This window comes from Lactuca saligna, chromosome 8 (genome assembly GCF_052625555.1).
Source record: "Lactuca saligna cultivar CGN05327 chromosome 8, ASM5262555v1, whole genome shotgun sequence".
NCBI lineage: Eukaryota > Viridiplantae > Streptophyta > Magnoliopsida > Asterales > Asteraceae > Lactuca > Lactuca saligna.
In genome coordinates, this window is record NC_136424.1 from 19,415,839 (window position 1) to 19,442,938 (window position 27,100).

The 27,100-nt window shown below is 32.9% G+C and overlaps 1 protein-coding gene across 17 annotated transcripts; it reads right to left on the reverse strand.

Moving 5' to 3' along the window:
• Window positions 1-703: 703 nt before the first annotated feature.
• Window positions 704-7,614, reverse strand: LOC145011173 (uncharacterized). 17 transcript variants are annotated; one of them, XM_078969818.1, is made up of 14 exons: window positions 7,039-7,614; window positions 6,745-6,935; window positions 6,580-6,645; window positions 5,298-6,282; window positions 5,116-5,211; window positions 4,963-4,992; window positions 4,815-4,883; window positions 3,515-3,743; window positions 2,544-2,647; window positions 2,180-2,295; window positions 1,956-2,029; window positions 1,804-1,867; window positions 1,224-1,422; window positions 704-1,126 (listed from the first exon to the last, which is right to left on the reverse strand). In XM_078969818.1, exons 4-5 carry the CDS (start codon window positions 6,121-6,123, stop codon window positions 5,120-5,122), a joined length of 918 nt encoding a protein of 305 aa, XP_078825944.1. In that variant the 5' UTR covers window positions 6,124-6,282; window positions 6,580-6,645; window positions 6,745-6,935; window positions 7,039-7,614; the 3' UTR covers window positions 704-1,126; window positions 1,224-1,422; window positions 1,804-1,867; window positions 1,956-2,029; window positions 2,180-2,295; window positions 2,544-2,647; window positions 3,515-3,743; window positions 4,815-4,883; window positions 4,963-4,992; window positions 5,116-5,119. The 17 variants fall into 17 exon arrangements, with proteins under 17 accessions (XP_078825944.1, XP_078825945.1, XP_078825942.1 ...); XM_078969819.1 differs by having other exon boundaries at window positions 2,539-2,647; XM_078969816.1 differs by having other exon boundaries at window positions 2,180-2,647; window positions 6,580-6,642.
• Between the last annotated feature and the right edge of the window lie 19,486 nt (window positions 7,615-27,100).

The following is a 27,100-nucleotide window of genomic DNA, read 5'->3' on the forward strand; positions in this document are numbered from 1 at the left end:
AAAACTTTGTAATTTTGATAACTAGTTGTTGTAAATGAATTAGCAAAGACATTACACCACCAAAAACAAGTTTTCAATTACCAAAACAGTTTAGGGTAATGTTTCTAATTTATTTCCAGCAACTAAATCGAAATTCTGCAATCAGTCGACCCTACTCGCCGAGTGCATGAATTCACTCGCCGAGTTGGTTGAAGATACACATGAACTCAACGAGTCCCCTCTATAGACTCGACGAGTCCACTCGCAGACAGCAAGATTTTCGACTTTTTTTCAACTTTTAAGCACAAATATCTACTAGAAAAACAGCCTTTTACGACGCTCATTGCGCGTTGTAAAAGGCTCAGACGACGTGCAAATGCGCGTCAAGGAAGGCCCTGTCATAAAGGAAGACGACACACTTTTGCGCGTCGTCTATAGACGACGTGCATTTACGACGCGCATTTACGACACACAATGCGTATCAAGGAAGGCCCTGTCATAAAGGAAGACGACACGCGTTCGCGTGTCGTAACCTTACGATGCGCGTGTTAATGACACGCAATGCGTATCAAGAAAGCCCCTGTCAAGAAAGGCCATGTCATAAATGAAGATGACACACATTTTTGCGTATCATAATTTTGAATGTTTAAAAAAAGTATTATTTATAGATTTACTAATTGTCAAATTAAATAATACATTAAAAATATCATAATACAAAATAAAATACCATAAATAACAAAGATAATTCATTTCACTAGTATGTCAAATACAAATAATTATTCCAATAGTGAGTAAATGTTATAAAAAAAATGAGCTCATTTATATACAAGTGCATTATCTAGCTTACTATGTGCCAACAACTCTCTGTGTGTTTACTTTTGCTTGAGTCTCGTTTCCTCCAAAGCTTCTAGCCATGCCAAAATATGATATCTTAGGGTTCATGTCCAAATCAAGTAAAACATTGCTAGCTTAAATTCATCAAGTCCTTGGCGTGAAGTCTTAGATAGAATCTTAACTGCAATCTCCAATCCTTCTAGCAGACCCTAAAGATCATTATTGGCTATGTACCAGGATCAACCTGCAATATGTTATTACTTGCAGCATCTTCTGCCTGTTTGACCAAGGTTGTGCCTTCAGCGGCAACATGCTGCATTGCGTCAAAAAGATAAAAACAAATGACAACAAATACAAATAACTGCATGCTACTTTTAAAAAAATAGAATCCAACTCCTAAATCACAAAACCTTTTTAAACATACAAGAGACAGGATCCAATCCATGGGGTATTCTTGGAAAATAGTCTGAACATTCTTGACAAATCATCAACCTGCAAGTGAAAGGTAGAAAGGGAATTGGAGCTTGGTGATGCTCATGCTGGTAATTGAAGCTTCAAACGCCAAGCCAGGTAGGTGATGCTCATGCTAGAAATTGAAGCTTGGAATTGCTTTTCCAATTGTACGTACACATACACATGAGATGAGAATAAGAAACTACTGTATTTGATTAGGTTTAGCTAATAATAAGCGAAGGAAGAGGAATGTGCTAAGAAGTTATTATGTATAGAATGAGAAAGAATAATAACCAAAAATCATGTCTTAGACTTATTAACTTTTCACCTATTTGTCTTTCTTCCTAAAAATATTCATTTGATCTGAATAAATATTATGAAACTTGGTTTATTGAAAGCAAGTATTAAATGGTCATGGTCATGGTCATGGTCATGGTCATGTAATTTAGTAGTAGTCTTATTCAATCTGGAAAATTGTAAATTTTGTCCCACTGCCACCCAGGCGAAGAGTAAAGAATGGGAATGGAGGTTGAGTACCTTATGAAGTAATAGTAGAAGAAATCAGCATAAAGAGCTGTTTGTATTAAGCTAGAGAAACAGGCTGAAAACAAACAAACAAACAAACAAACAAAAAAGTCAAATGAAATACATGTATAGATAATAAGAATAAGAGAAAAGCTTTAACTTACATATCCATCCATTGAAATGGGGCTGTGTGAGATACCGACAAATCCAGTTGAGAATATTCAATGCACGATATGCCCTAACAATACAATGCAAACAAACAGATTTTCATTCATAGCATCCTATTTTCTAAATGATTATTATACTATTTTTGATCATTTAAAAAACCATTTTTCATGGTTATCCAGCTTCATAATGATATCATGCCAAAATATAGAAGGGAGAATACCCAAGAAAGAAAACATATTGACCGATCAAATTGTCAACATTTCCACTTCGCTGCAGCAGAACCAACTATGGGAGAATAGCAACAGCTTCCAAATAGATAGAAAATGCCCAACATATCTGCACAGTCCTAATAATATGAAAACTGTACAACCTTATCTATTGCTACATTTTTAAATCTTTATAACACTCCAATTAGGCTAAGCTTTTTTTGAGGAGGGCATTCAGGTCTTTTGGACAAGAGCCAGTCCATGTTCTTTTCATATCTTTTTAATAATCAATATAACCACACTTATTCTCATATATAATTTTGTAATGATTAATTGATTATAACATGTTTCAGCACAAAGACAATGAATTAACTTAACTGTAGTCTGCTTATAATCCTGGCACAAGGTGAAATCTTTATAACATCGGGTGAGTCCACACTAATATTCAAACATAAAACAAGAGCAACACATCCTGTTTTCATCTACAGTTAAAAAACATCATTTTAGAGCTAACTATAAAGAAATACACTACCAATAACAACCCAACAAATCATAGCCTCTGATTTCAAATGCATAGCTGTATTAGCAACGAATGATCACAATTACAAGAACAGCAACACTAATCATATTACATGCTTTATACCCTCAGAGCCCTCTTTAACAAGCTATGGAAGGGTGGTAAGCGTTTTATTAATTTTGCATGTCTTGTTTTTATTCAAAAGTCTTATTGATCTAATTTTATTCATTTGTTATGTAGGTATCATTCAGAAACAAAAGAAGAGATGTGAATCAAGTTTTGTGTTTATTCCCTAAAAAGTTTTAGTTCGATAGTATTATGTTGTTAGTATTAGTACAACATTTATATTTATTAAATCTTTTTGAAGACATTTGTATTATAAATTAGTTATTGATAGTATTTTTGTTAGACAAGTTTGAATTTACTTAATGGTATTATGATTTCATTCATTATCTAAGTTCTCTTATTATTATTTTATATTACCTTTAAAATTAAAAAAATTGAGACCTAATTTGTTAATATAATTGTGTTAAAAAATTCCATAAAAAGCATAGAAATAATATTTAATTTTAGAATAAAATAGTGGCATCAAAATAGTGTCACTAAATCCTACAAATATTTTAGTGGCATAATAGAAAAGTGCCATTAAAGCTCAATAAAGTTGCAGCGGCACAACCAAAAATTGCCACTAAAGGCCTTTAGTGGTAGCATTTTTAGTGACACTTTTTTTTTGTGCCGCTGATTATCCGGGGGGGATTTAGTGGCACTTTTTCGGTTTTTAGTGACACTTTTTCTGTGCCACTAAATGTCGTTTTATTTGTAGTGAGATTACCCGGTCCTTAGGCCGCCATTTGGAGACCAACCCACTTTCAGCAGGAAACAAGATCACCACTAGCAAATACACACTTATAAACTTCCAACCCAAGAATCTCTTCATTCAGTTTCATCAAGTGGCTTACATATACTTTTTAGCCATTGCAACTCTCAATCAGCTTCCTCCTCTTGTAGTCTTTGGAAGAACAGTCTCTCTCTCTTCCCTCTCCTTTTTATTCTCACAGTAACTGCTATAAAAGATGGATACGAGGATTGGAGAAGACACAGATCAGACAGAAATGAGAACAACAAAGAATCTCTTGTGACAATCCTTTGTGACATGGTGCTAATGTGGATAAGTGATCCTAGTGGCATTGCTTACATACAAACCATGAATTTAGATGGAGAGTCAAATTTAAAGACGCGTTATGCTAGACAAGAAACATCCTTAATGCCATTAGGGTCAATATCAGGGGTAATTAGATGTGAACAACCTAATAGAAACATATATGAGTTCACAGCTAATAGAGTTAAATGGTCATAAAGTTTCCCTTAGTCAATCAAACATTATCTTACGTGGGTGTCAGATGAAAAACACAAAATGGGTTATAGGTGTTGTTGTGTATGCTGGACAAGAGACAAAAGCTATGCTAAATAGTGCAATTTCCCCTTCAAAAAGAAGCAGACTTGAACAAGCAATGAACTCAGAAACTATCTGGTTATCTGTTTTTCTATTCATATTGTGTCTTGTTGTTGCTATTGGGATGTGTTTATGGCTGATGAGTCATCAGGATGCAATTGATATGATTCCTTATTACAGAAAGGGCTATCTTATAAAGGGAAAGTTTCCAGGAAAACCGTATAAATACTATGGGATTCCAATGGAGACGTTTTTTTGCGTTTTTGAGTTCTGTTATTGTGTTTCAAATCATGATTCTTATATCTTTATACATCACCATGGAATTGGTTCGATTAGGTCAATCTTATTTCATGATAGAAGATAAACACATGTATGATAGCAGTACAAACTCAAGGTTTCTATGGAGATCCTTAAGTATAAATGAAGATTTAGGTCAAATTTGTTATGTGTTTTCTGATAAAACTGGAACACTTACTGAAAACAAAATGGAATTCAGAAAAGCTTCTATTTTGACACGTGTATATATACTGTGTGTTTACTTGATTTCTTCAATTTTACCCCAGACCATGACTATTGACTAGCCTCTAAAAATCAGGTGTGCATGCTGAAATGGTGTTGACACGTGTATATATACTCTGTGTGTGTGTGTGTTGAAGAATAGTTGAAATGAAAAACTTACATGCCAACTAGAAATGGCTCTACATAAGAAAACAAGTGAACTTAAATCCACTGATGTGTTCACTTTCACCTGCAAACCAAAAAAACATAAGTAAGTTTCTGCTTCAAATCAAATCAAAAGTCTAAACCAAACAAAAGCAGATGCATACCATTGCACAGAGACCTCTAAAAGCATCCTCCTTTTGAATGTCATCCCGAATTTTGTTGACATTAAGAAATTTAAGTATTGTCAAATGCTGTTTTAAGTAAAAATTCTAAGAAAAAGGAAATGAGGTTGAAGTTGTAAAAATTTTGGGACTTACATGGCTATAGCAATATGCCATGCTTGCATGAAATGCTCCATGTGAGGTGATACAAGCTGAGGACAAACTCATGCATGTCTACACAGGGTGATTGCACTATATAAAGTGACTTATTAAGCCCTTCACAAATAACATCAAAAAATACTAGATGATGATAGAACCCATGTTGGTAGAAGCTCCACCTGGTCGACTAGACCCGCTGTTGTTGGACCGAATTACCCCTCCAATAGTCTTGGGTGTGCCGATACTGAACTTGTTTTCATCTATCATAACAGCAAGAGTCATGGCTCTTGCCAAGTTTGCTGGCTGTAAAATACGAACGGCCGAACGTGTGTCATCCTTGAGACCATTAATGAAGGTACCTTCCAACACGCTTTCTGGTATGTCTCCCAACTGACATGACAGTCTCTCAAAATTGCTTACGTAGTCACGTACAGTTCCTTCTTGTCGGATGGCGATAAACTGATGATAGATATTGCCTTCACCTGTTAACTGGAATCGCTCCAACAACCATTCTTTTAAATCCTCCCAAGAGCGGAATGGGTCCCTTGCTTGACTCCAACGAAACCAAGCCAGCGCTTTGCCGTCCAAGCAAATCGCTGCTGCCTTCAAACGATCACGTACTCCAATGTCTTGGATCTCAAAGAAACGCTCCACCTTATAAATCCATCCAAACGCGTCTTCCCCTTCGAAAATAGGAGCTTTAATCTTCTGAAATTCTCCCATTTGTCGACCCCCACCCTTGTTCTTATCGTCCTTGGGTCCCTTTTTGAAGGATCCAAACTCGAGCTCAAATTTAGGATCTTCCTTGTCCTTCTCCTCCTCTTGAATGAGTTTCCCCTTGACAGTTTTCGTCAAGTTATTGATAGCTTGCAGGACTTCTGTGAATTGTGCAGCATTCTCCTTCTTGGCGAGGTCAGCTTCCTCTCGAAGCTTGGTAAGATCCTGCTCCAGGGCTGCAACACCTGCCTCCAATCCATCCATCTTCTCATAATTTGTTTTTGACATGTTGACACCAGAACCGTAACAGCTTTGATACCAATTAATAGGTTCAAGATCCTAACCCGCAGGTAGGAACCTTAACCAGGCCTCCTGTAGTTCGAGAAACAGGGAATTCTCCAGCAAATCGTCTAAGACTTTTATTCCAGCATAAAACGTGATTTATCCCTAGAACATTAATTATATAGTCGTATTAACCTAATCATAATCCAAAACCAGATCCTAAAAAATAGGAATTCTAAACTAAATAAAAAAACTACTATTCTAATTAAAAGGAAAGCTAAATAAAAGGAAAACATTTAAAAATTCTTTCTTGAATCTTGATGATTATCCCTTCGTCGATATACTTGACCAAAACAACCAACATGGGTCGTATCAAATGATTCAGATGAGAAACAATAACAAATAAATAAATAAAGGACATTTGACACTTATAAAAAAGATAACTGATACTTGTCGCCATACCAGTTACTTAGCAGCAACCTCAAGAAACTCAGCTAGGCGTGGGTGCAAATGAGTTGGACAAACCTACTAAACAAAAAACACCAAAAAAAAGTTAATATATAGTTAACATAAACCATTGTTAACAACTAGGCGTAATGAAATTGGATGACTATATTCCCAAATTACCCTTGCCAGGTCTCCAAGCAATGCAAATTGATATCTCGTACAATAGTTTTGAGTCCAACACCATCAGCGTGTGCTTTTGAGTGAATTCCTTGGGATAAGCCTTCCATATATGCTCTGTTATCCCTTTCCTTTTTGAACAAAACACCATAGCGAGACTCCAAATATGTAATAATAATCGATCGATAGAGTTTCTACATAAGTTGCAGGTGATCAAAAATGGCGGAAATTAGGAAATGTAAATTGTACCTTTAGCGAGATTAGGGTAAAGCCATCACGAATTAGAGCCATCATTACCTGTGGGAGACCTAGGGGAAGTTGATCGCCTCTATCCACCTACCAAAAAAGTGAATCGTCTTCCCGTAAGTTTTCGGCGCTTTCTCCCGATCTTGCCGCTCAACCGGACCAAGGACGCCTGGAAGGAAAAGGACGTCGCTCTTCACCTCATACTCGTGGATGTGCCACATCGGCTTTTCTGAGTCCGGCAAGGTTAAGAACAGTTTTTATGTTATGATGTTTTCAACTCCTATTAACCGGGCATCGGCGACTGGACGATCGTAGATCAAGCACTGTCTCATATCCTCGTTTTGATGGCGACCAAGATGGCAGCATAAATGGAAGGGGGATATCAGAGCACAAAATAGAGAGACAGGGGAGACGGGAGAGAAAAGAGTCGAATGAGTGTTTAAAAAAGCCCTAGAAATTATCCCAATGATTTTCTGATATATGAATTGTTGAGGCATACAACAGAGATGGTATCGTGATTAGGGTTTGCAGAGAAAAGGGAAGAATAGAACGAAGGGGATCTTGAAGCGGGGTATTAAAATTTTTAAGAATTTTGAGGGGATTTCCTTTCCCCCTTACAAGAACGCGCGTTTTAGTAAAAATCATAAAGCGACAATCACAGAGGGTGCACATTTTAGATAAAGTGCCCTCCGTGTTTTTTTTTTTTTTTTTTTTTTTTTTTTTTTTTTTTTTTTACATTAGACACTAATTTAAGGGCACGTAATAATGCGTGACCTAAACACTCAAATTTTTTGAATAGACGACACGTTTTTATTGTCACTCTTATTTGCGTAACATAAATCAGTGAGCGTCGTGATTTGCGCGTCGTGAAAGGGTCTTTTTCTTGTAGTTAATAAAAAAACAAACAAGCCTAGTCTCTGATACCACTGATGGGTTTTGAGCATTCTAACACTTCCTAAGTGTACATGCAACCCTAATAACCTTGGATCTATGTTTGTCTAATTATCATGCAAAGTTGAATTCCAAGGTTATATTCCTATCTAGCATACATGGGGAACAATTTTAACTTAAAGTATAGATAGAATAACTTACCTTGTTGTTTGTGTTCCTTGAAACCTTGTGAGCCTAGCACCCCAAGTGTGATGCCTCAAATGCTTCACACAACACCAAATGCTCTTGGAAGAACTTATGAGAGAACACACACTTCTCAAAAATCGGCCAAGCCCTCTTGTTTCTTAGTGTAACCGATTTTGGTGGAGAATATGTTTCTTATATAGTGTTGACACATCTAAGGTTACACCATGTAAACCCTAATGTGTCATGACTCTTCATTTCCATGACCCATGGGTTTGTAACTCCCATGGAGCATCCATGGAGCATCCTATGGGTGGAACCCAACTTGATAATCCATGGAGCCTCTTAGCCCACTATACAAGATATGGATGATTTACATAATCAACCCATATATTTAATTAGTTATCTTTTGATCACATAATTAATTCTAAATTAATTCTTGATCAAACTAATCAAATAATATTATTAATATATTAGAACTTATAATATATTAATAATCTCCAAGTGTTATTTCTCTCATTTAGTCTATCCAATTGCATGGTGCCATGCAACCCAAATGGACCATGCCGGGTCGGGTCAAGTACATACCAGAAATAGTTATGGACTTAGACACCTTATCCAACAAAAAGACCTTGGCCAACTCAGTTTCTTCTTAGGTCTGGAGTTTCAAAAGACTGACAAAGGTATGGTTATTCATCAACAAAAATACATCAAAGAGTTACTGGATCTGTATTCAATTCACAGTTCAAAAACAGTCACCATGCCACTACCACAGAAACCACAACTCCTATCTAACATGCCCGATCCTCTACCGGATGCTTCCATTTATAGACAACTCATAGGTAAACTAAATTTTCTTTTACACACAAGACCTGATTTGTCTTTCTCAGTTCAACACTTGAGCCAATTCAACCAAAATCTTTGCAATCTCACTATGATGCTGCTATTCATGTTTTACAATACCTGCATGGCACTTCAACTCAAGGATTATTTTTTAATTCAGATTCATCTTTCAAAGTAGAGGCCTACTGTGACTCTGATTGGGCTGCTTGCCCAATCACAAGAAAATCTGTCAGTGGTTTTTTTATCATGTTTGGTGATTGTCCAATCTCTTGGAATTCCAAAAAGCAAAACACTGTTTCATTATCTTCATCGGAAGCAGAGTATCGATCTATGTGAAGGGTATGTTCAGAATTGGCATGGATAGCCCGTCTTCTCACTGAGATTGGTGTACCTGACATCACTCCCATTCCCTTAAAATGCGACAACTTGGCAACAATTTACATTGCCAAAAACCCTGTTTTCCACGAGAGAACAAAACACATCGAATTGGACTGTCATTTTGTGCGAGAAAAACTACAAGCAGGCTTAATATCTTTAACTCATGTCTCCACTACTAATCAACACGCAGATGTGTTCACGAAAGCTTTATCCGGAACAAATCACAAGAATGCTATCGGCAATCTGGGGCTACTTTCCTATCCTCCAGCTTGAGGGGGGTGTTAGACTAATATTTTTATATTAACTGTAAATGTCTTGATAGTATAGGGATATTTTATGTTATTTTGGTAGTTTTATTTTGAATTCAGATTATATCCCCTTTGTATGTTTTCCTGATCTATCAATCAGTTTTTTGAATGAGAATAACTTTTTCTCAAGTTCTTCTTTCTTCTTTCCTTCAAATCTAACTATATATATATATATATATATATATATATATATATATATATATATATATATATATATATATATTTGTTAATAAGTTCATTTATGAGGATTAGTTTAATTCAAACAAAATGCTATCCTTGAAAATATACATTCCAGATATATTTTAACGTTAAAAATATATCACAGTACATTGTGTTCTTCATATTATAAGTTTCCAAAGAGAAACTAATTTGCAAAAAGGTAACAATTATCATGAAAAAAAAGAAAAGACTATTCACTGCCCGGCCTCTTGCCCATAACCCATCAAACTCGTAAAAGTTCAAGAACAAGTTAAAGATTTTACAATTATTTTGAGTTAACATTCTAAGTATTAATTCTAATTTGCAAAGAAATGACTCATAAAATAATTTATCTTTGAGAATTATAATAACTATATAATTATCAATATTTTGTAAGGTTAATATTTAATAGTTTTATAGTTTGCCAAGATACACACAAGGAAACTATTCACCAAAATCAATTAATCACCACCCAAAATTATTCTTCAAATGTGGTGTATAAAGAAGTGTTGAAAGATTAATAATATACAATCAGTCATGTGTTTTACATATTTGTAAATAACCCTAACTCTTCATTTTTTATTCTTATTGATTTCGTATTTGTTAGCAATACTCTTATTGATAATTGTCCGCCGAAAAGAAACTAATTATCGTATCATACATGTTTCCGAATACAAATAAATGTTGAAAGAAACTATTTGCACCCGTCGTTTAGCACGGTTAAACGGTTTATATATATATATATATATATATATATATATATATATATATATATATATATATATATATATATAGATAGATAGATATATATATATATATATATATATATATATATATACACACACACAATGTTTAAAAAACTTGGTTTGAACCGGCCAGTCGAACCGGTTGGACCAGGAGCCGGAGGAGGGAGCAGTTCAACTATCACCGGTTTTACATTGATTTTTGAATCAGATTGAACCGGGCGGTTTTTAGAAAAAACCGGTTGAACTGCTCAAAAGAAACTGGTTGAACCGATTAAACCGAATAAAAACACATGAAAAAATCATTTACATAATAAATTTTGGTGATTTTTTTCATATCTATTTAGTTTTCTCTAAATAAAAACATTTGATAAATGTTATAAAGTTTTTTGATGTGTTTGTATTCATCTAAAATTATATTTCGTTACGGTGTTATACTTTATTTTCATTTTGACGTATATGAATTGATGTAAAACACTAAACGTATGGTTATATGTTATTTTAATGTATTTAGATTCATCGAAAACTTATTTTTATGTGTATTTTTAATCACCGAATTTGTAAACATCAAATTCATGATTTATATATGTATGTGTAGGAAAATTGAAAAAAAACATGAAAAATATAAAAACCGGTTAACTCGGCGGTCGAACCGTTACACTGGTTGAACCAGAAACCGTTTACCATACCGGTTCAACTAAAAAACCGGTTTTTAATATATATATATATATATATATATATATATATATATATATATATATATATATATATATATATATATATATATATATATATATATATATGCCAACTCCATTTTAGGAAGTGAACCAATGACCTAAGATAAACTACTTCAAAATCGTACCCTGAATCGATTTCTTTTTTGATGAATATGTATTGCTCCTCGCAATTAAATGAAAGAACCAACAAACTAATTACTAAATCATTGTTGGATCGCACAAACTAAAAGCTTATTAATTTGAAGTAAAAATAATAATAATAATAATAATAATAATTAAAAAAAAAAATCATTTGATTATGCATTACTTTTTTATTCTTATTTGTTTCACACAAACTTTCAAAATCAAAATCCATTATCCTATTAGATGAATTATGTTGTTTTTAGTTTTTTCCTATTTAATTACATTTTTCTCATGTGTGTTCAGGTGGATATCTCTACAATCGGTGTATAATCCTTTTCAACCTTGATGGCCAATTCAATGTTAATGTTTTTGACGCAACAAGCGACTATGTGAAATTTATGAAGTATGTGATTTTTCACATCTATAGACTAGGTATTTTTGGTACTTTGTATATATACTTCACTTTGGTGCTAAACTGTATAAATATACATAGAAATGGAAGTTTTGTATGAAATCCATGAACAATTCAATAAAGTGTAACCGCACACAAAACACGCTACATAGCAGATTCAGATGTTGAATTGCATAAACAACTGAAAAGTAATTGAAACATTTTGACGCATTGGATTGATGTGTAAATGTTTTCACATGGTTTCTTAAATAAAATGCACGGTACACAATGACTAAGTGCACATGTAGGCTAAGTTTTTTAATTTCAAAAATATGCTCCATTTACACCTCCATCTAAACCTAAATTTGAAGATGACTAACCAATATATTAGCATGGGTAATATGGAGTATTGGAATAATGCCTGACTAATATAGCAGAAAGGATAATAATGACCATACCTAATAAAATTCTCATGTAAATACATAAACTTTAAATAAACAATCTATAATATGACTCATTAATACTCACAAACCTGCAACGCACATCACAGTTATATTAAACTACCATTATGGAACAAAAGATTATCATAAGGGAAAAAATCATTCATGTGATATATAACTTTATCATGAGATTATCCAAATGATTATCTATCATTGTTTACTATCATTTGTATAAAAACATTTAATTAAAGAACTATACACTTACAATTTGCACAAAAATGTCAAGCACGTTTATATTATATTATACATTATTCACGTTTGACTGAACTTTAAATTTCTAATTTTTTTTCCATGGAACATGTCAACTAGATTGATGCATACATTTATTTTTCACATAATTTCTAAATGTCAAATGCACAGTGCATAGTGATTAAATCCACATGCAAGTCAAGTTTCTTAATTTCAAGAATGCGATATTTCTATATGCATATACACATGCATATGACACAAATCTACAATATAAGCATATATGTATACACATAAAGAGATGCATAAGTGTACATGGATACGCACATGCATATTACACAAATATATATATATATATATATATATATATATATATATATATATATATATATATATATATATATATATATATATATTGCATATGCATCATATACATATGTATACATTTATGTACATATACTATATATGAGACAAAACTACTATATATAGATATATGTATATCCATATGCATATGGACATGCATAAGTGCGCATATATATATATATATATATATATATATATATATATATATATATATATATATATATATATATATATATATATATATATATATAGGGTTATGTTATTTTGTTTCTAGTCACTATTGTGTGCTAGAATGCACAGATATAGACCATCGGATTGAATATAATCAAAAGTAATGATCTGAGGGTCTATGATAGTAGAATAAGATAACATATACCATATAATCACACAAATTTCAGCATAAGGGCATTTTAGTCAATTAACCTATATTAAAAAATGAAATTTTCGGATTTTTAGGGATAATTAATTCCTTTATTTCTAAAAATCTGAATATTTTAAATTAATTCAAAATTAAAAATTCGATTTTACTCTATCAGAATGGTAGAATGTTAACCATAAACTAGTAAATATATTCGTCGATTATATTATGTCAGAATGACAGAATGTCAACCATAAACTAGTAAATACATTCTAAAAAGAATACACAAAATCAATTCTTGAACTAATAATATCCAAATAATTACATTGTATGATTATGATTAATTGAATAATAACAATATTCTGAAAGAAAAAAGAAAAGAAAAAAAAACATCACAATCTAACAGAAACACTAATCTATTCTAATAGAATATTATTTTTTAGCAACACTTTATACATTGTAGCATAACAAATTCTGGTATAATACACTGTCGTTCTCTATGTTTTCTTCCTTCTCCACAACAATGTTAGCCTCTTCAAAACCTAAATCCACAAAGAAAACATAATCAAGTTTCAAAAATTAAAAAATTCAATGCATTTTAAGAGAATAAAAACTATAAATTCTAACAGAATGTACTTGTTGTTGACAATTATTCTCAAACATTTTAACAGAATACATCTATATAAACTATAATTTCTTGTTGTTGACAATTATTCTCAAATATTCTAACAGAATACATCTATATAACTATAATTTCTACAAATAGAATATAACTATAACTATATTGTTCCAGTTATCATATAAGCATCTTAAGAATAACATCTAGGTTCAATAGAAAATTGAAGAACAAACACATACACAATTAGCCTTCGTAATCAGTTTTCATTTCACATTCAAAGGTAAACTACACATTCAAAGGTATTTCATTCAAAATCAGTTCTCATTTCACATTCAACTTCAAATAAAAAAAATCAACAGCAAGGAAAATTCATATCATGAACCAGAAAACAGATACCAAAAATTCGACAGCTCCTTTGTCAAAAAAAGATAAACATGAAATACAAATCTTAACAAATTAGATTTTAGTCTCTACATTTTATATATGGAATCAATTCAGTATACGATTTTTTGAGTTCCAATTCAATTCAGTATAAATACCGATTGAAAATTCAGAGAACCAAAAAATTAATCTAACAGATACAGAAAACAAGGAAAAAATGAAGATCGACAGAAGCACAAATCTACAGCAAGGAAAAAAAACACGAATGAAAGCAGACAGAGAAAGACGAATGCAGACAGTAGGAACAAACACGAACCTGTGCGGTCGAAGGAAAAATCGACAGCTCCGGTGTTGCGGTGGGCTGCGACGATCTCCGTCCGGTGGCGAGGAAATGGCTAACGGCGGCGAGCAGGGGAGGATCGCTTGAGGAGTCAACGACAGGAGCAAATGATCATCGTTGGAGGAGGCGTATGTGTTATGTTGTATAAGGTTATTAGGTCAAATATATTTACTTTATTTCCATAAATGTAGGATTTCAATTAAATGATTTCCTTAATTAAAAGTACAAAAGGTCCAAAATACCCTTTATTGATTTATTTAATTATTTATTATTTCTTGAATTCTCATTGGTGCATTTAGGCACACAATATTTGTTGAAAACATTTGAACCTAACTCTCTCTCTCTCTCTCTCTTTCTCTCTTTCTCTCTCTCTCTCTCGCTATATATATATATATATATATATATATATATATATATATGTTGAATTAGTGTCTAAGTCCATAACTATTTTAGTATGTACTTGACCAAATGGTGCATGGTCCTTTTGGGTTGCCTTCATCAAAGCAACTTGATAGGATGAATTATGGAGAGAAAGGATTAAATATGATTTATTAATATATTATGAGAATAATATATTAAAGGAGAAATCATATTGTTTAATTAATATTAGTCAATAATTACTTGGTAATTAGTTTTGTGACTAAAAGAGATTAATTAAACTTAAGGGACTGGAATTGTAATTATAAGATAATTGCAATTTGGGCTATGGATTGCCTTATATTAAGGAGTGGACGAATTCTATGGGGAAACCCATAAGAAATCGTCCAAGGCCTTAAGGAAAGGGGGTACATGGGTTGCTTAGGGCTTAAGCATCCAAATTAGGGTTTCCTTGTTAGATAACCCTAATAGCCTAACTATATATACATCCCTTATGACCCAAAAATGTGGCTAAGCATCCTTTTAGGGTTTCACATGTTTTAGGGCAGCCTCCATCCTCTCTCCTCTTTATCTTCTTGCTTTTGGTGTTTCTAAACCATTAGAGGAGTGACATTTGTGACTCTAAGCTTTCTAAAGTCAATACAAGGAGGAATTGAGATTGTTATTGCTACATAACAATCAAGGTATGATCTTAAACCTATTCTCATGTTAATATGATTACTTGAATGCTAGAATTAGGTTTTATAGTCTTGGATAACTTGCATGTACAATAGAGTAACCTAGATCCAAGCATTAGGGTTTGTATGAGCATATAGGATGTTCTTATAACCAAAACCCATCAGTGGTATCAGAGCCTTGGTTGGTTTCTATTGTATTGATGCCTTGTATGATTAAAAAATTAGATTTTTGGGTTTCTGGGGGCTGAACTCGCCGAGTCCATAGATGAACTCACCGAGTTCATGCTGACTCGACGAGTCCATACCTAACTCGGCGAGTCGGCTGGTCAGATGGAGGGAAAACCGGGATTTCTTGCTGTTTTTGCTTAAGGATAGTTGCCTTATCATATTAGATCAATATAAATCCAATTTTATGATATATTTGACTATATTCTTGATCTAATTAAAGATATTTATCAATTAATAAAATATTTGTTTCCTTATGTGATAATTGATTAATTATTTTGATTGAATTGGTAAATTGGTTTGCAAGAAATCATTAAATAAATCAAATATGGATAATTATGTGATTAAATGTTAATTAAGATTATTTGTTATTTGATCCTTGTTGTTATGAAAAGTTTCATATTTTCCCCTTTAGGTTTTATAGTTTAAATTTGAACCCAAAAATTTTGTTGTTTTGAAATTTAAATAGTTGAAACCCTAATGTTTTGAAAAAAAGGTTTCAAAACTTGCCCTCAACTTTTGGAATTTAAATTTTGATTAATAGTTTAATTTTGATGTATATTTAAATTCTAAACCCTAATGTTTTGAAATGTTTCAAAACTTGCCCTCAAGTTTTTGAATTTAAAAGTTGATTAAAAGGTTTAATTAGGAATGTTAAATTCTAAAACCCTAGTAATGTTTTGAAAAGTTCAAATCACACCCTTGTGGTTTTATTAATTAATTAAGGTGTATAATTCAAAGAGGTTTAATAATCCATAAAAGTTTAGGTTTACAATTTAATTGAATTAAAAGTATAATTGTTAAATTTGACCACCTAGTATTTTAAAAGTGTAAAATACACCCTATACTATATATAACATTAAAAGTCTAACATTATATATATGTATGAGTAAAAGTCAGTCTTACCGTTAGTAGGCCTCATTCACGAAGCTGGTCTATAAGGGGTGTTTAAGGAAATTGCCTATAATATGGCGATTGAATAGGTATACACTCTTACCCACCGCACTCTTGACTAGTGGAGGGTTGTTAGCCGAACGGGTAAGATAGGACGAAACCTTCCATTATAAGTATGATGAAGTACAAAAGTAACTAAATGTTTTTCAAATTCCCAATCTTAGTTACCTAGGCAAAGTGAATTGATGCAATTCCATGAAATTACACTTTGTGCCCTTGCGAAGACGTTAGTGGAGCGTGTGTGGTTTACCGGCACACTAAATGGTTCTAAGCAAAGGTAGCAAAGGGTGACTCAATGTTTGTCATAGTTCGGTGGAGCGTGTGTGGTTTACCGGCACATCGAATAGGTGACTGTAACATGTGAGGGCACCATCTAAATTTGCATGGTTATTCACACCCGCTTTGTGATCCTCGGCATCCCAGTCACAAACAAGAGGGGCATATCGAGATTTAAGCATGCCATTGAAATGTTCAATGAATCTCAAAGGATCTAGGAGTTTTCATAGATTTAAAACTTAAATTTCTTTTTCGTTTTTTCATGGTGGAAATTAGTGAATCGCCATTCACTTACCTTCAAATGTTCTGCAATTTGGGTTACGGCGTCCCTCTCCCGAGTTGTAGAATATTGTGTTGGGTCCTAGACTTAGTATCTCATTTGGGTGATTTACTAAGGACTCAATCAATCAATTAACTTGAATTCGTTTTCTCCCGTGTTGTAGATGTCAAAGTTCAACAACTATGGTCTTCCCAAATCCCATGGAACAAGCATTCCACATGAAGATGGTATTCCACGATTCAATCGAGGAACAAGAAATCATGCTTCACTTCCTCCACCTCCTCCAGTTGTTCTCCCTAACCCACAAGATCGAAGAATTGAAAGGTTCAATATCACTAAGGCCATATTGGAAATGAAACATGAAGATGGTAAATCCGTGTGTGCCCACATTCTAGGAATGAAATCACACATCGATAGATTGATTATGTTCGGTGTGTCATTTCCCGATGAGTTGGCTGTGAACTGGTTTCTGCAGTCACTCCCTGAATCATATAACGAGTTCAAAAGAAAGTATTATATGATGGATCATGACGAAAACCTCATTGACCTAACTCATTGCTGCTGAATCAGAAATGATTTGGCGAAGCAATGGAGCGTATTTGTTGGGAAAGTCAACCGACCATGCTTCCGAGGACGTTCTAAGAGAAGCGACCTGCATTTGCTGCCAAGAGAAAGGGCGTTGGATAGAAGTCTGCCCCAAGAGCCTGAAGATTCCAAAGATGGGAGAGTCAAAGAGTATGGTTGTGCTTCAAGTAAAAATCCACTATCTAACTCCATTAAGTTCCTATTCGTTGATTCTTAATACATGATGTGATAAGATTGCATTTGAATGTTTTGCAGGATCGGTGAAAAGAAAGGAAGCTTGATGAAAGAGCAAGATGAGTCTAATCACAAAGAAATGGATCTCGATCGCATGGACTTGAAGATTAGATTTTGAGCTTATATATTTATGATAGAATTGTTAGGAATATTCGACTACATAGTTTTCAATGGATTTTGCATTGTAAGGACAAATGTTTTCCGCTGCTTTTATAAATAAAATAAATTTTGTTTGACTTATTTATTTATTTGTTTATTTCCTTGCAATGAAATCGTTATGAAAATTAATGTTTACATATTTCTACAACGAATGGATATGATTCTTATTTATGGAAATGTCGAGAATTTACCAAATAGGGAGAGTTTCTCATCGCCCAAATTTTAATTGGACAGAAATTTGGAATCACGCAACTTGGTTGCATGATGAATGAGAAATTTCATATTTGGAAATTAGACTAATTCGTTGACAAAGTGTCAAGTGAAGGACTAGGAGATCAAGCACACAAAGTTGTGTGTTGATCAAGTCCACCATAAGAGTAACAAAGATATTCGTCATGATTTACTAAAGGTTTAGTAAATATGATTATACTTATAAGATTAAGTGTAATTCGGAATTGATTAAAAAGGTTTAAATCAATGGCAGAACGAATAAGAAGAATCAAGTAGGCAGAAAGATAAAAGGTTCTCCATTCTAAGAAGAAGGGAGAGTTCCTTTTATGTTTTATGATAGGTCTTAATGATTAAGAACCATATCTCAAATGATCCTCTAAGTGAGTCTTAGTACAATTGTATGTTTAAGAAGAGGAATCAAGAATTGAAGAAATGGTTAAATCAAGAAGTCAATCATACTTCGTTCCAAAACAAGTCTTAGAGTTAAGATTGTGACAATGAGTGACAAGTATTAAAAGGTTTATAACGTTCATCAAATGTGGAAAGTTGTGATGTCTTGGATAAGACAAAGACTAACTAGGACCAATTTATGATGTGTTTTGATAAAAACTACACTAACTCTTGAATATTTGTTTGTCAAGAAATGTTTATTGACAAGAGAATCTTATATGTCAAGGAGTCAGTGGGAGTGTTAATGGTATTTAAAGGTTTAAAGAACAAATCAAATAAACCTTATCGATCATCACTAGCACACGAGTTGAGGTTAACAACCTATCGTGTTGACATTATTTTGTTTCTGTGTTGTTCCAATTGAGTTAATTATGCATATGAGTCCTATGAGTTCTCATTTGAATGCATAAAAGTCAAGGACCTTGATCAATGGAAAGTACATTGATAGGAAAAGGTGAGTTTCTTAACTACTTGGAAGACATGGCGGGCAGCCGTGCTACCATAAGGCAAGAAATCCAGATTAAGAAAGTTCGGTCCATATGAGTTTGAATTTGTCGTAAACCTTGGTTTTAACAAATTCACATGGATAGGAACACATACACCGTTTAAATCTAAGTGTCATAAGATTTCCTCCTTCATGAAAATGATTGTGAGAAAATGCTTTCACTAAGAAAGATTTTAAGAAGATAGTGATTGTAAAATTGCATTCTCGAATTCGATTATGGTTACGGTATCCCTTTCCATGATTTGAATTGTGAGGTTTGGAAATTAGTCTTAATTGTTTAGACACACATATGAACTATCTAAGGCAAAGGTGTATAAGTTCAAGAAGCATTGATAAAAGATTATCAAAGCACTAAGTATTAGAAACATGAACTTAAGAAATTCAATAAGTATTGTTTTTCTAAAATCATCGTGATAGTGGGAGCATAAATGCTATGATTGTATGATTATTAAGGCACGTATTGCAAGTTGGCAATATTAATTATAGAAAACAAGAGTTATACCTTGCAAATTCGTAAGGGTTGTAAAGTTGTTTTGCTATAATTAAGGGAGAGAATATTATGCTTCATTTCAAATCTAAAGGCTTAGGTTGAGAAATGTTAATAAATTTAGTCAAAGGTACATAGTGTGTTCTTAAAATTTTGATTATGGTTACGGCATTCCTTTTCACAATTCGAATTTTAAGAACAAAGCAAATAAAACATTATGCATCGTGTCCCATACGCTTCGGGTATAGTGTCGATTGCAAATGCTTTAATATTTGACCATTCTAAAATTTTTCAAATGTCTAGCGCATTTAGAGGGAAAAGGGACTAGAACCGGTTTTAACTAAAATAATTAAACAACTATCAAAAGACAATCCAAAGTTCGACGAGGATTGGTTGCTTGTGAGTAGTTGGAAGCATGGTATTGGATGGACCATATGTGACAACCCTAAATCTATTCCCGTTACAAATCCCATTTTCACTAACAGAATACGTTAACGTACGTTATTTTATGTAATATTTGGAATCGTTAATATCCGAATATCTAATTTTATGCATGTCCTAATATCATTATAAGTAATATAACTCATACGTGTTAATCTAGTTTAACCTAATAGAGTTGTATTACTATTTCAACCACTTCACCCGGGTAAAAAGTTTTAACCCCGTTAAAACTTTAACATCGGGTAGCCGTGTATCGGGTACAATACCCGAGACATATGAAAACACTTGAACACTTCAATTGGACTCTTTTACCACAATTACACCTCTCTCTCACTACTTTCTCTCTCTAGACCCGAAATCGACTCCAAATCCGCGAATTTCCGACTTCCAAACGTAAGGATTCATCCCCTAACTTAATCTAATCATACTTTACTGCTTTTAGAGTCCAAAATCATGAGAATCAAGGACCATAAAGGAGTTTACGGCCTAAGAAGCTCCTTAGGCCGTAAACCCCCAAAATCATGCCAAAGACTTTGTTTTTCCTTCCTTTAAGCTTATGGACTAGTTAAGGCATAAACCTAGGGGACTTTGGACACTAAAACATAAGGAATTAGAGCCTAAAAAGGAGTTTACGGCCCAAGCATGTGCTTAGGCCGTAAACACCTCAAACACCCCAAAAACACTTGTTTAAAGTCCCAAAAACTCATCTAGGGTGTTTGGCAATTTAGACTTGACAACAAGGAAGGCTTAAATGCATCAAACAACATCATTTGATGGCAAAAAGAGGAGTTTACAGCCAAGGCTAAGCTTGGGTCGTAAACACCCATGTTTTTGTGTCAAACAAGTCCCAAAACCCCTCAAATGCATGTAAGGATTTTAGCTAAGGCCTTTGGAAGTGTGTTGTACCATTAAACTTCACATTTGGACACAAAATGAAGAGTTTACGGCCAAGGATGTTCTTGGGCCGTAAACTCCCCAAAAATATATGCCAAATTGTCCCAAACTCACTATATGGCCTTCTAGAATTTATCTAAGGTGTATGAGACTTTGTTGTACCAATAAAACATACATCTTGAAGGGTTTACAAGAGTTTACGGCCCAAGAACAAGTCTTGGCCGTAAACTCCCCAAAAATGTCACAAATTATGATGTTTAATCCCTTAAAATAGTCCAAGACACATACCACTAAATCAAGGAAGTGAAATAAGACCTTAAACATACACTTTGGAGTGCCACAAGAGTTTACGGCCAAACCTAGGGGGTTTTACGGCCGTAAACTCCCAAAGGATGGCTTTTGGGCCATAAACTCCAAGGGAGTGAGCTCGTGGACCCTCCCGTAAATCATTCATGACTTTGTACCACTCCCGGGAACCCTTTCTAGGCCTTAAAACCCCGAAAACGATGCTAGAATGTCCAAATACTATAATGAAAGGCATAAGATGATTAACTTCTTGTAAAATACATATTTCATAGGACATTAGGGTCCTAGGAGGTGCTCAAGAGGTTATTGGGTACCAAACGCTCAATCGACACTTTTACCCGATTTACCCGATTTCCGCGATTTCAGGTGAGTTCATACCCCTTAATGAACCTTTCAAATGTTTTATATGTTTTAGGGGGGGAGATACAAGTTGAATATACATGTTTATGAAAAGTTATACAAAACTATTTTTCAGATTTCAGAGTTAATCACATGTGATTCCCAATCTGTAGTTCAAATCACATGTGATTTATCACTATGCTTTATAAATAAGTCAATTGTTTTCAAAACTATCTTGGATTAACAAACAAGTTTTAAATGTTCCTTTCGTACAATAATTTTGTTAAATAAAACTCTTTATGAGAATGTAATCATACTAATATATTTATATAAGTAAGACTTGAAAGACTTAGGACCGATAGCTCGCCTTATTTCCTGTTTCTTGTTTGATTGTGGACTTAGGGTAGTAGTTATCCATCCGACTGTCATTGATTTCTTAATTATATATCTCATATAGTAGTACAGATTATGAGTACTTCTTAATTCATTAATTACCTGAATTCACTACTTGATTAGAACCACATACACTAAATTAACTATAATGGGTATAGTTAAGGACTCTATCCCTAGTTTCCACTATTACTCTACACTACTATAATTCTCTATATTATGAAGCAATACACTAATAAGAGAATACAATACAAGATATACGAAAGATTACTACACTATAATATAAGAGAATGCACTAATCATGAGATAACTCACTAATCCACTACGGGATACTCTATACGCTATTCACTATGCCCGAAGTTTTCCGACAGGAAGACGACACTATATGTATAGATCTATACGGGGAAGACGCTATTACATCCCGACTGATAACTTCAGTCCGAGCCGCTCAGGCCCAGGGATGCTTTTACTCTACTACACTATGCATGACTGGGAAAGTCATGGGAGTTCGCTATTACTCACACTATTGGGAATATACTAGAAAGACACTATAACCGCACTAAAATACTAAAAGAAAGATGAAGTAACATCCCGAAGTAAATAAGTATCTAATACTAAAGGATGCGGCACCACTATTACATACTCTAAGAATAACTCACTATATTACATTACTTAATGTTCTGGAAAATATGGGATTTTCTAGGTTTCACCACTATTTATGATTTCAAACTTCGGTTTTCATAATAATGACTCTAATGCTTTTTATACAAGTACTCACACTATAACTCTTATGAACTCACCAGCTTTATGCTGATATTCTTTTCAAAATAACTTGTATCTTCAGGTCAAAGATAGACAGGTACAGCAGCAATTTTTGGAGAAGATGGAGGATACAAGACCCATCTCTTATTTTTGTTTACTTTTGGTGTTTGTCAAACATTACAAAACACACTTGTAAATACTCTTACTATGTAAATGAAATGGTTGTATGGTTCTTGTTTCTACTATTATACAATTGTGATGATACTGTACACTACGTCATCCACCCCGAAACGTATTCCGCCGTTATCGGTTTTGGGGTGTGACACCATATCGACATTATTATGAATAGAAAAGATACTACTAAGAATGAGTTGTCATATGGAAAATATGGAAATGTTTCCATATTGGATGGACGATGTCGACATTATTACGAATAGATAAGATTCTATTAAGAATGAGTTGTCATATGGAAAATATGGAAGCGTGTCCATATTGGGAATTGAATATTGAAAAACTACGTCTAGATTAGAAACTTTTATGCAAAAGGATGTTCAAAGGAATGTACTTTGAATGAGAGACATCATATCTAAGGAGTTGGCTTGTAACAATCTCCGATAAAAGACTTTGTAATTTCATTGGCAATAGTCTTTGTGACTTTGGTGTAGTGATATTACGAAAGGATCATTGCATAAAATGTTAGAATCTAGCATATTCTATAAGTAGCAAGAATTTGATATTCTTACACTTATGAAAAAGGATTAGTAGTTGTGAAATGAGAATGATTGGAAATGTGTTCAATTTGATCTATTTCACAAAGTAAGAACCATAGGTTATCATTGTGTGCATGCTAGGAGCATGGGACAAGTGTAGTAATAATTCAAGTAAGAAGTTGATTACCCGAAACGACAAATAATGAGTAATCGATATGGTGATAAATAAAAGGTGTTTTATTTATACTCAAAGGTTTGAGGCCATATGGGATTAGTATTATTCTTGTGTTTCACTTTGCATGTTTTGACTTCCTGGATAATTTAATTGGTTGAGAACAGTCAAATTATTCGAACGAGCCATAGTCGTTCATATGTTGGAAGTAGATATGAAATGAAGACTGTCGGGGATTGGTGTGTGGATTGTCTAAAAGGGTATTAGACATAAGCATATGTTTGCTGCAACGTTCATGGGTGCTTATGAATAAGATTTGAGCATTGGATTAAACCCACGCTCACTTGGATGACTCCATGAATTGTATCACGAGTGATTGGTGAGACGATAACATCTTATATTCTTGAAACAGAGATGTGTGAGTTGTATCTTGCAAATCAGTTGCACATTCATAATATGTAAACGCATTAGTAACTTGGTGTTATAAAACATATTGTTGTGTGTGATTCGGTGAGTGAGTGCAAGCGAGCGTTGAATCAAAGTTTATCCGTTCCTTTTATCCCAAGTAAGATAAAAGCGATATCTTTGGGTCCCTCGATGATTTAGTGATGACAAACGTAAATGTTAGGCCGGGCTAGGGCTAATTTGATTTGTTCAATTAGTCAGTCATCATAAATCGAAAGTCGAGAAATAGTACAAAGAGAATGATTAGAAATCATGTCTCATACGATATCTAGAATGGAGGAATATATGATCCCTTATCTAAAGGACACGCGTATCTGATAGGATCAGAGTTGACAGCGGCTTTGGAAAGCTACGATTGCAGATCAGGATCTGAAGTCATACGTGGAATAGTTATTAGACTTATCAAAGTGGGAGACTGTTGGATTAATGTCTAAGTCCATAACTATTTTGGTATGTACTTGACCCGATGGTGCATGGTCATTTTGGGTTGCCTTCATCAAAGCAACTTGATAGAATGAATTATGGAGAGAAAGGATCAAATATAATTTATTAATATATTATGAGAATAATATATTAAAGGAGAAATCATATTGTTTAATTAATATTAGTCAATAATTACTTGGTAATTAGTTTTGTGACTAAAAGAGATTAATTAAACTTAAGGGACTGGAATTGTAATTATAAGATAATTGAAATTTGGGCTATGGATTGCCTTATATTAAGGAGTGGACGAATTCTATGGGGAAACCCATAAGAAATCACCCAAGGCCTTAAGGAAAGGGGGTACATGGGTTGCTTAGGGCTTAAGCATCCAAATTAGGGTTTTCTTGTTAGATAACCCTAATAGCCTAACTATATATACATCCCTTATGACCCAAAAACGTGGCTAAGCATCCTTTTAGGGTTTCACACATTTTAGGGCAGCCTCCATCCTCTCTCCTTATCATCCTCTTGCTCTTGGTGTTTGTGAACCATTAGAGGAGTGACATTTGTGACTCTAAGCTTTCTAAAGTCAATACAAGGAGGAATTGAGATTGTTATTGCTACATAATAATCAAGGTATGATCTTAAACCTATTCTCATGTTAATATGATTACTTGAATGCTAGAATTAGGGTTTATAGTCTTGGATAACTTTCATGTACAATAGAGTAACCTAGATCCAAGCATTAGGGTTTGTATGAGTATATATGATGTTCTTATGACCAAAACCCATCAATATATATATATATATATATATATATATATATATATATATATATATATATATATATATATATATATATGCATGTTAATATGCATGAGAATATGCATATAATGCATATTAATATGCATATATGTTATAAATATAAGTGTACTCTTATGTTAGTATTTTTCTAAACAATAACGTATATTTCTTGATATAAATATATCTGGTAGCACGGGAGTCTATCCACACATTTAATTTTTAACAATTGGAACTCAGGTTTAGACCATATATATATATATATATATATATATATATATATATATATATATATATATATATATATATATATATATATATATATAGGGAAATGATCAAATGAGAACACCTAAAAGGTTGAGAATGCGAAAACAAATATATTCATTTGTGATTTTATATATTCATTTGTGGAGAAATGATAAATTTTTACGCACAATCAACATGAATATACTTTTTCTCTTCAATTGAAATTAAAGGCGTAAAAATTTATCATTTCTCCACAAATGAATACATGGAATCTGAAATGAATATACTTTGTTCTCGCGTTCTCAACCTTTTTGGTGTTCTCATTTGATCCTACTCCTATATATATATATATATATATATATATATATATATATATATATATATATATACATATATATATATATATATATATATATATATAGGGAGAGGATAAAATGAGAGCACCTAAAAGGTTGAGAACGCGAAACAGTTCTGGACCAATCATTTTATAAGGATATATTAGTAACTTTATATAAATATTAATTATTGATTTCCAAAAATCTAGGGATAATGATTTTAATTACCTAATAAAATTAATATTTCCTTTTAGTTAATTATATATATATATATATATATATATATATATATATATATATATATATATATATATATATATATATATATATATATATATATATATTTCTATTATGATTTTTCCCAAAAATTATTTATGTCTATTTCAAAAAAATCACCTAAAAAATTAATATTTCCTTTTATTTTAAATCTGAAATGAAAATCTTAAAAAAAAAATATATTATTTTCTACTATTTCATGTTTTTGTTTTTCAAAAAAAAAAATAGAAATCCAATCGCAAATCAATACACTTCCAATCATAAATGAAAACACATCAAATTACAAATAATTCAACGTATTTTTCATAAATTGAAAAAAAAAAGTGTAAAAATTATCATTTTTTCATAAAATGAATTCCTCTAATCATAAATAAATACACTCATTCACATAAATACACTAATATCCATAAATAAATATAATCATTCACACATGAATACATTGCAATTCACAAATGAATACACTGTTATTTATAAATTAATACACATTGTATCATAAATGAATACTCGTGTTATTCATAAATGAATACAACAATTCACACATAACTACAATGTTATTCATAAATGAATACA

Coding starts and splice junctions, on each gene's coding strand:
- LOC145011173 (XM_078969816.1), bottom strand. CDS start 6,123: ATGTCAAAAACAAATTATGAGAAGATGGATGGATTGGAGGCAGGTGTT. Junction 5,212..5,297: donor CAGCGGGTCTAGTCGACCAG/GTGGAGCTTCTA, acceptor CACTTTATATAG/TGCAATCACCCTGTGTAGAC.